This window comes from Harmonia axyridis, chromosome 6, assembly GCF_914767665.1.
Source record: "Harmonia axyridis chromosome 6, icHarAxyr1.1, whole genome shotgun sequence".
NCBI lineage: Eukaryota > Metazoa > Arthropoda > Insecta > Coleoptera > Coccinellidae > Harmonia > Harmonia axyridis.
The window spans coordinates 18,442,356-18,453,585 of NC_059506.1; the positions used below are offsets into that span (position 1 = coordinate 18,442,356).

General features: G+C 35.7%; 1 protein-coding gene across 2 annotated transcripts; it reads right to left on the reverse strand.

The window, feature by feature from the left end:
• Positions 1 to 158: 158 nt before the first annotated feature.
• Positions 159 to 10,775, reverse strand: LOC123682811 (mast cell protease 2-like). Of its 2 annotated transcripts, none has more exons than XM_045621617.1 (6): positions 10,619 to 10,775; positions 9,105 to 9,280; positions 2,348 to 2,499; positions 2,196 to 2,288; positions 2,011 to 2,077; positions 159 to 394 (listed from the first exon to the last, which is right to left on the reverse strand). In XM_045621617.1, exons 1-6 carry the CDS (start codon positions 10,682 to 10,684, stop codon positions 373 to 375), a joined length of 576 nt encoding a protein of 191 aa, XP_045477573.1. In that variant the 5' UTR covers positions 10,685 to 10,775; the 3' UTR covers positions 159 to 372. The 2 variants fall into 2 exon arrangements, with proteins under 2 accessions (XP_045477573.1, XP_045477572.1); XM_045621616.1 differs by having other exon boundaries at positions 2,011 to 2,147; positions 10,619 to 10,773.
• Between the last annotated feature and the right edge of the window lie 455 nt (positions 10,776 to 11,230).

Here is an 11,230-nt window from a genome sequence, read left to right on the forward strand (position 1 = left end):
CCATATCAATCACATTTGTTGACATACTTCAAATCTGGAACACTACTTTTCGACTTATCAATCCAATTCCTGAATAATTAATGAAATCAGTCTTTCCATTGAGAAATTGAGCTGAAAATGAAAAATTAAAAACTCTTCTGTCACTTCAATAAACTGTACAAAGTTTTTCATCTATTTATTTTTCACATACAATGTTCACAGCATATCAGAAGGGATACGTGTTGAAATTTATTCCAGTCACTTTAGATAACCATCCAATGTAAGCGGAAACTCTAGTGTATACAGAGTTATTGAATTGGAATCGACAGAAGGGCAATATTGCTAAATGACTGGTTACGCCAACTTGGATCAGGTGATTATTTCGTTGGAGAACTAGAGGACCTCCACTATCTCCCTGTAAGTTGAATGAAAAATTGGTAAATAAATATAGCTACTCACAAAACTGAGAAAACTAGCAAACGTTGAAGCCGAAATGCAGAGATTGGATATCGATATTCTAGGTATCAGCGATGTATCAGATGGCCTGGCACAGGAGAGCAGCAAATGGGTGGTGGACGCATATACATACATTTTTCGGGAGGCTCAGATTCTCTACATATATGGTACGGCTATTCTACTCACAAAAGATATTGCCATCGACTTCGTACCACTGAGTGACCGAATCATGATGTTAAGGCTCCAGACAACACATAATAATGAAAATCATTGGAGTATACGCACCTATGGGTGAAAAACCGGAAGCAGACGTTGAGGAGTTCTACAATCAGGTAACTGAGATTTTGCACCTCACCAAGAAGGAAGAGATCACCATGGTAATCGGTGATTTGAATACAAAGAACGGATCGGCTGCAGCAGGGGACTTGATTGGGGCTCATGGGTTGGGCGCAATAAATAAGCGTGGAGACAGGCTGGTCCAGTTCTGCGTAGAGAATAACTTTATAATATTGAGAAACAATACATTGAAGAACTCATCCACGATAGCAGACCAGAAACTCCCCCTGACATAAACATCGAATTGAATTAGGAGGGGCCAGAAATCTCGAAAAGCGAAGTCATACATGCTGTGAAAGCATAAAAAAAAGTGTTTTGTTGCGTTTTTAATACAGAAAATGCAAAACTAAACTCTCAAACATTTATAAACAAACTCTCTCAGAAAATCATCATGGTGTCAAAGTGCCAGTCAGAAATCATACCAGAAATAGGCACGAAAGAAGCATTGTCCAATAAGGGGTCAGTATGTATGACATTATACAGGAAAAATCATTCTTAAATATTTTTACCTCCTTTGCATATAAGAATTTTCCTCAATGGAAAGCTCCTACCTGGAAACTGGGTTGGACATATGAGGATATTGAATAAACTAGATTCAAACCTTTTGGCAAAACCATCGGATGTATTTCCGACCATCTTCGTTTTTGAAACGGTCATAACTGACCGTCCTAGTGCAATAAGGTTCGTAAATCGTTTGGACAAAAAGTCCTCCATATGGTTCACCGATGGATCAAAATCAGAGAGAGGTACTGGCATTGGGGTATATAGACCTAAGCTGAGGATCTCTAAAGCCCTGGGAAGTGAGCCCTCTATTTTACAGATCGAGATACTGGTTGTTTACGTAGGCGCTCAGAAGTGTCTTAAAATAAAACTCAAGGAGGTGCATGTCTACATTACCACGGACAGCCAGACCAAGCTGAGATCCCTGGAATCGTACTAACAGGGGTCTCTGTTGACCTGGAAGTGCCTTAACACCATAAGGCAACCGCTGAACACATGGTATGCAAGTGTCCAGAGCTGTCTGGCCTAAGAACCATTCATATGGGGAAGCCGGTCCAGGATACCCGAGAGGTAACGGCTAAGGCCCCTAAGGAGGTTGTCAGTTTTATCAACGCCATTGACGACCTCCTTGGGTTTCCATGAATGAGTAGGGTAGAGAACAAAATATCTACATTGTAGCAGTTCCCGGAAGGCTTACCAAACCACAACGACCCCAGTTCAAATAATAATAATACCTACTTTGCATGCCTTTCCTTCTGCCATTGTCGAAGTAGCACAAATCTCCAAGTTAGCGAAGTCCCTTTCGCTGAAACATTTATTAAAGGTGTTCACATGGAGAGTGGCTTTTCTCAACCTTTCAGGGGTTTCATGTAAATCTGTAAAATTTTGTGTTTCCGTTAAAATTCATTGAAAGCTATTCTTACCATTTGTAATTCCAAATCCTGTGAGAAACACGGTTTTACCCAGAAGGTTCTCCTTATTGTTTGTATGCAACTTGATTATCTTCACATTAGGACCTGAAAAGGGAACGTACTGAAAATAGTCTTTTAGGAGATGGTTGATCCTTCTCTCAAACCTAAAGCAGCAGACGTTTTCAATTTAAGTAGTGCTATATCATTTCTATCTGTCTCCAAGTAAGTAGGATGAATAATTGTTTTTTCGACTCCTAAAATTTGGGCCCCTTTAGAGTTTCTCAACACGCTGCCTAGGGCTACGAATATGGATTGCCTGGAAAATTGAAATATTTTGTTTCACATGATATTCACATGATAATCTTGAACTATCGAGTTCAGCTAAATGCAATAAAATTATTGAATTCATCCTACAATCATTTGAATAATCTTCTTGAATTGGTAACAAGGTGTTTTCCAAGTTTGGAAATTTTGATTGATATTTTGTTTTATATGGAATGATTTTGAATGAAAAATGAATGAACAATAGGTTCAGTATGAAATAATATTGTTTCACTTCATGAGTTTCATTTTTATATAATCATTTTATATTTGTTAGTCGAAGCGTTCTCAACTAATTTTTATGGGGCGCTCTTTCTCAAGGGATTGCGGTGTCTCATCCCATGACCACTTGTAATGTATCGATAAAAAGAAGTTTTATTTCTGTGTAATAGCACAACATTCTATGTTCATGTAAAATAACATAACCTGTAAAAGATCATCTGTTAATCTATCTCTTCTTAAGTCTTCAAGAACGCAAGTTCCAAAACCATACCAAATTGTAAGTTGTACAAAGTTATATTATATATATTAAATAAAATTAAAAGTAACCCAGTGTTAATCATTGAAAGACATTATATTGGCGACGAGGACAAAAATTGGTTAAAAACGTTAAACTTGTGCAAATCGAAGAAAAATATCAATCTCTACGTGCTTTATCAAGATCAAGAATGGCAGAAACTCAAGTAATTTATAGAGCTACAATCGGTTCAATCGCAGAATACAGTTCTGATGATGATTGGAGTTTATGGGCTGAACGTTTGGAGCAGTACTTCTCTGCAAATGATATTGATCAAGAAAAGAGAGTACCAGTGCTATTAACCCTAATAGGTGATAAAGCCTATAAAACCCTGAGGGATCTCTGCGATCCAGCTTTGCCGAAAGATAAGACATACAAGGAATTGAGAGATATACTAACGGCACAGTTTTCGAAGAAGGTATCTATATTCAAGGAGCGGATAGAATTTTACAATTTGAAGCAGATGGAACGTGAGGCAGTACGATCATGGTATGTAAGGATAAAAAATAAAGCCAGTGCCTGTAAATTTGGAGCAAATCTGAATGAAATTCTAAAGGACAAGTTCGTAGCTGGAATGTGCAAGAGCCCTATACTAGATAGAGTCTGCGAGGAGGATCATACCAAAAGCTTGGCACAAGTCCTGGAAGTAGCAGTTAACAAAGAAGCAGCACTAGGATCCGATTACCAAACTCTGCATCAGTTGAAGACAAAGAAAGGGCAAGAGCAGAAGTCAAACACATGGAAGAGTAACAAAAATGGACCACAACACCCCAAGGGGGAAATAAAGCATGGTGAAACGGCACAGAAATGCAAGTGTTGTGGGTTAGGGAACCATGTAAAGAAGAACGGTAAGTACCTTAAATATAAGTGCAAAATTTGTAATCTTACAGGTCATTTAGCTAAAGTATGTTATAAACACCAAGTACATCAGGTGGAAACACATGAATCCAATTTAGATTATGCTGAAATGTACCATTTGAAGTGTGATAACTATGTGGCATCACCACAAATTTCATTATTAGTGAATGAGAACCTTATTAATATGGAGCTTGATTCAGGTGCTAGCATTTCAGTAGTCCCCGAGAGCTGTTTCAATAATTATTTCAAGGAATCTAAATTAAAGAGAACCAATATAAGATTAAAATGTTATGATGGGACCGAAATTGTATCTGAAGGTGAATTCCATACCACAATAAACTATAAGGGTCAAGTTTTTGAATTTTGTAGATTTTTAGTGGTTAAGAAAGGTTCAGTTCCTTTGCTTGGCCGAGATTTAATAAAACGCCTTAACATTAAAATCGATCTTGCTGATCCAAGGTATCCAACTATAAATTCATTGAAAGGAAAGGACGATTTGAAAATGTTGTTAAGTAGGTTTGAAGAATTATTCAAAGATGAACTCGGTACTTATAGGCATGAAAAGATAGAGCTAAATATTATGCCAGATGTGAAACCCATCTTCTGTAAACCCAGACCAGTCCCGTTCCTCTTCAAGGAAAAAATCAATAGTGAACTAGAAAAATTAGAAGCTAAGGGGGTCATTTCAAAAGTAGAAACTTCAGAGTGGGGAATACCGTTAGTTCCTGTAATGAAAGAGAGCGGGGAAATAAGATTGTGTGCGGATTATAAGGTCACGGTGAACAAATATTTGATAGATGTAAAGCATCCATTGCCAAGGATAGATGAACTGTTTTCTCAGCTTCATGGAGAATTTTTCTCAAAATTAGATTTTTCCTGTGCGTATAATCAGTTAGAATTAGAGGAAAATACAAAAAATTTATTAGCATGGAGTACACATAAAGGTATTTATAAAGTTAATCGATTACCCTTTGGCACTAAACCGGCTTGTTCTATTTTCCAAAAAATTGTTGAAAAGGTTTTGCAAGGTGTGAATGGAACGGTTATATTTTTGGACGATATCGTTGTGACTGGAAAAAACAGGGAAGAGCATATGAAAAATTTGGAAGAAGTTTTTGATAAGTTGAGTAAAGCGGGATTCAGATTGAATTTGAAAAAGTGCGAATTTTTCGTACCAGAAGTGAAGTATCTAGGTCATTACATAAACAAAAATGGTCTTCATAAAGATTTCGATAAAGTCAGAGCGATTACTGAGATGCCAACACCAACTGACCAGGGACAAGTGAAATCGTTTGTAGGAATGGTAAATTACTATGGACGATTTGTACCAAATTTATCGACCCTGTTAAGTCCTCTGTACAAATTGTTGCGCAAAGATTTTAAGTTCAACTGGTCTCAAGAATGTGATAAATCATTCAAAAGGGTCAAAGAGGCATTAACGTCAGATCAAACTTTAGTTTTCTTTGATAGGGATATTCCATTAAAGTTAATATGTGATTCATCACAGGTCGGAATCGGTTGTGTCCTGGTACATGTGTTTCCAGATGGTACTGAAAGACCCATAAGTTTTGCGTCCAGGAAATTGAACAAGGCAGAATTAAATTATTCAGTCATACATAAGGAGGCTCTAGCTATTTATTGGGAAGTGCAGAAACATTATCAGTACTTATTAGGAAATTCGTTTACTCTGTGTTCAGACCACAAACCGCTGTTAGCCCTATTCGGGGAAAATAAAGGCATCCCTCAGATGGCTGCGGGACGTTTACAACGATGGGCGCTTTTCCTCAGTGGATTTAATTACCATTTCCAATATATTAAAGGCTCTGAAAATGGAGGAGCCGACGGTCTCTCTAGATTTCCGATTGAATCGAAGGAAAAGGGTGAAATATTGGTTGATTATTTTCATTTTTTATTAGAAGATAAAATTCCGATAAGCGCCAAAGAAATACGTAATGACACAAGAATTGACAATGTTTTGAGCAAGGTTTACCTATTCGTTAAAGAGGACTGGCCTGATAATACTTCGGAAGAGTTGTTACCTTATAAACGGAGAAAGTTAGAACTTGGTATTGAAGGTGGAATTTTACTTTGGGGATTTAGAGTGGTAATTCCAAGTAAGTTCAGAAGACAAATATTGGAGGAATTACATGATGCTCATAACGGAATGGTTAAAATGAAAGCTTTGGCGAGGCAATATTTATGGTGGCCTAATTTAGACGCAGATATTGAGAAATATGTAAAAAATTGTAGTCCTTGTATGACATTGGCAAAAAATCCAAATAAAGCGGTTTTAACGAAGTTTGCGGAAGGAAAACACGTTTTCGACAGAATCCATATAGATTTTCTGGGGCCAATACAAGGAAGAAATTTTTTGATCATTATAGACGCTTATTCCAAGTGGCCCGAAGTATATGAAATGGGTAAAATGGATTCACGATCCACCATAGATATGCTAAGGGACTGCTTCGCACGATTTGGTTTACCAAATATTATCTTTTCGGATAACGGGGCTCAATTAACAAGTTCAGATTTTGAAGAGTTCTGTAGATTTAACGGTAGGTATTAAACATTCCACTTCACCACCCTTCCATCCTGAAACGAATGGTGCAGCGGAGAATAGCGTGAAATATTTTAAAAATGCAATAAAAAAATTACTTATTGACGTTAGAGAGAAAGGTTCATCTCTCAAATCCATGATAAATAAGTATTTGTTTTCTTATCGTAATACTCCTCATTGCACAACTGGGGAAACTCCATCAAAACTGATGTTCGGTAGACAGGTCAAGACAAGACTTGATTTTTTAACAAAGTCAGAAGCAAATTTGAATAGGGAGAGACAAATAAAGTTTCATCATGGAAATAGGGAAGTTGAATTTGAAGAAGGGGAAGAAATTTATACCAAAGATTATAGAGACATAACTAGAACAAAATGGGTTAGGGCAATCATTTGCAATAAATTGGGTAGAAGAATATATATATGTACACCTGTAGATAATAAAAAATTAAGATGGAAAAGACATTTAGATCAGTTAATTAAAATAGGAAGATTTTATGATGACTTAGAAATAGACAATTCTGATAAAATTGAAAATGTGAAGCCAATAATCGAAAATGTAGATTCTTGGTTAGATTCAAATGTTGTAAAACAAAAGTGTAATGATATTTTAAATAAGGAAACTACTCAAAATATTGAAGAAAGAAATGATAGTGATGAGAAAATAAAAAATTGTGTTAGTGATGAGAAAATTAAAATTTGTGATAATAATGAAAAAATTAAAAATAGTGTTAGTAGAGACAAAATTGTATCATCACCAATTTCCAGACCTAAGAGGAACATAAAGGCTCCTGATAGGTTGAATTTGTAAAAGTATTTAATTTTTCTATTTTTTTATCTTAGGATGGAGGAAATGTAATGTATCGATAAAAAGAAGTTTTATTTCTGTGTAATAGCACAACATTCTATGTTCATGTAAAATAACATAACCTGTAAAAGATCATCTGTTAATCTATCTCTTCTCAAGTCTTCAAGAACGCAAGTTCCAAAACCATACCAAATTGTAAGTTGTACAAAGTTATATTATATATATTAAATAAAATTAAAAGTAACCCAGTGTTAATCATTGAAAGACATTATACCACTGATATCTAATAGCTTTATTGTCCATACCATTTACAAGAGAATGCCAATATAAAATACAAAAAATAACAAAAGATAGCATGGAAACAAAAAATAACAAAAATTGTATGTGATCTAAGATACATTCCCTGAAAAATAATGAATTGCCGACTTGACCAAATTTCCCCTTGATGAGGAGAATATATCTTGGCCAACGCAAAATGAATTGAAGTTCTCACACATTTTCGTAATAGGTGCCTTTTGCAGAATGTTCGTTCGAGATCTATCTGGCTTGAAAATCAGGACAATTCTTGAGTTGAAAATTGGAACGCTAAAGTTGACTTTCGACAATATTTCTGAACAATCAACATTATAATGGACCACGTTAAAAAGGAATGATGACGAAGTAATTACCCTTCTCATTTCTAAACTCAAATATTCAGTTCGCTCACACAAGATTGCATCATCACTCTCAAGTTTTCTCTTATGGCACTCATATATGTATAGGACTCCACACCACACTTGCATATTCTAACTTCGAACGCGTAACTGCATTATACAAGATTTTAAGACAGTTCATCTTGGTGAAATCCCTGCAATTCCTAATACACCTTAGCAGCATCCAAAACTATCTGTGAAATGTGCTCAACAAATGACAGCTCCGTATCAAACAAAACGCCCAAATCCCTGACAACAATGAGCCTTTCAAATCTTTTAATATTACATTCATAATCGTAGGAATATATTTCAGTTCTTCAGAAGAAAGTAATAATTTTGCATTTGTCGACGTTCAATCTCAATTTGTTATGCTCACACCAATTCAACACCAACATCAAATGGACCTGAAGGTTGACGCAATCATCGAAGTTCCTTATGATAGAAAACAGTTTCAAGTCATCAGCAAAACAGAGCCTTCCGCAAAGAATCAACTCTTGTAGATCAGTAATGACCAAACTGAATAAAAGTGGTCCAAGATTTGATCCCTGTGGTATACCGGAAAATGGAAAGTCTCTGACATAACTGTATCCATTATAACTGACAAAATGATCACGTTCGGACAGATATGAATTCAACAGAATCGTCCAATCCATAATTGCTCAACTTATGCAACAAAATATCATGCTGAACTTTGTCGAAAGCCTTAGCAAAATCAGTATAGATAACGTCAACCTGGCCATTTTTATCCAAACAGTTTCTGAAACAAACTGTGTGAAGGTGATAATATTTGTAACCGTTGATCTCTTACAAACTCTTCGAATCAACAGTATGGAAACTCAGTGGTATCTGCCCTATATAATGAGCTCTAACCTCCATGGTGAAACGTGATAACTTTGCTGCAGAACAGATGCGTCCATGTCCCAAACGGTACCGTTCTCCGAAAATTACGAAGCGTCATCTCTTGAGCTACCAACGAGTCACCACTAATGAAAAGATACAAGAGCATGCATATTTTCACTTTCATTAAAAACCAAGTTAAACAATGTTGATAACGAGTTTCATATTAATAATTCTTTAGAATATTGATTTTTCTTTCAAACACATTTTCCAAAAATTTCCTTATACTAATTCAAATGTAGTAGGTACCTACTTAATAAGAATATGTACTCACGGTTTCAAAGCAGGATGATCTATGTCAAGCTGAACACAATGTGCAGCACTTAAAACCCATTTTGGGTGGATCAGACTACCACCACAAAAACTGTAGTAATTATTGTCCTTCATAAGCATTAAACTAGCATGATAGGGAAATTCTCCCTGTTTTGGTTCGCTAGCTTTGTAAATACCCTGAAAATACCGAATGTTATATAAGTAGGTATATTGGCATCAATGAAAAATTGTGGAAAAGTATCGACGTATCATCATGAGCAATATACAAGGTGTCCAAAAAGGGTATCGGGTATTTGTAACTTCGATAAAACAAAAATTAGTTACAATTAAAAAAAAATTATTGTTAATTATTACAGCATGAAGTGGAAAATTATTTGAAAAAGATTATGTTATCTAAATGGTGACCGTAACGCTGCTGGCACTTTTCTAATCGGGAACGAAAATTGGCGATCACACGCTGACACATAGCTCTCGATATTGCTGCCATTTCTGACCTTATGTTTTGCTTTAATTGGGTCAAATTCATTGGATTATTCTAATACACCTTACTTTTAATGTACCCCCATGCAAAATACTCAAGTGGACTAAGGTCGGGGCTTCTGGGAGGCCAGTTGATGTTACCCCTACGCGAAATCGGAATAATTCTTTAACAGCTACCATTGCTTGATTTGTTGTATGGCGAGTGGCCCCATCTTGTTGAAACCACGTTCTTGAATTATAACCTTGAAATTCCAGTAACTCTGGACCCAAAAAGTTTCGCAGCATATCGCAATAACGGTCTCTATTTACATTGAGTGGTTGGCCTCGTCGATTTTCATGAAAATAAGGACCGTTTCTTCGTCGCGGACCGAACGAGGGCGTTCAAATTCTTGAATTTTTATCGTCGCACCTATATTTTCGAACATTCGGATCCATTTTCTAATGGAGTCATCACTTGGTGCATGGCGTGTACGATATTCCTTACGATATAAACGTTGAGAAGCTACTATTGAATAACCGTTGCGATAATACTCTCGTACGCAAAAAACGCGATGCGTTCCTGGGTACTATACTCCATCGTCACTGAAACTCTAAAAAATTGCGGACATCACGATCCCTTTCACAATCCCCCCGTCACTCATTCTTAAATGCAGCGACAAAACAAATACCCGATACCCTTTTTGGACACCTTGTACAATAACATTATAAACATATATATTATATACATATATGATTATAAACAAACGAAAAAAAATAAATGTTCAACTCGGCATCAAAGTAGATTGACTGCCTTGGATGAATTCCTAAGCTTCCTACGTTGGGCTATGAACTATCAGCCGCGGCAATCAATCTACCACTTTCGCTGCCTAGTAAAACAAATAACTATTTCATCTTAAATGTTTCAAAATTTCGGAATAATTGTTATACAATGGCATTCAATTTTAGTAGGACCTATGAGAATATATTGTCGTATATCAATTGCTCAAAATGGACTTGAAATTACCAAGCGAAAATACACATATCTATACTACTCACATTCACAATTGCTGGAGCTTCAATGCCCGAGAGAAATTGTAGTATCACGATTAGAAGCAGAATCATGTTTCATTTTGAAGATGAAATTCATTACACCTGAGGAATTATTTCCAGAATTCATAACTGAGTACAAAACATAAATTGTCATCAGAGAACATTGTATAATAGGTGAAATCAGAACAAGGTCAACTTTTTGCAGGATGTAATCACGGTCAGATCATTTTCTGGTATAATAAATTATATTTATTCACTTTTTTTCGAACGGAATATTTATGGCTTATATCAACACAGAACAGGTGTGAATAAAAAACAATTTAACCCGTTTTGTAATCAAATTCTTTTTTCTGGATTGCAGTAGGATATATTCTTGAACTATCCTAGTTGACGTTTTTATCCTATCTTTTATATATTATTATTTTATATCTTTTAAATATTATTATTATTATTATTTTCCTAAGCCTCTACTAAAAATCACTTAGAAATTGGCACATTAGCACTTCATGATCAAGCACAGTACTATTAGTACTTAATACAAAAGCGATTGATTGTATGATACTCTGAAGCAGAATTTTTCCTCCGACTTTTTTAAGTGTATTTTATTTAAGTAATTGC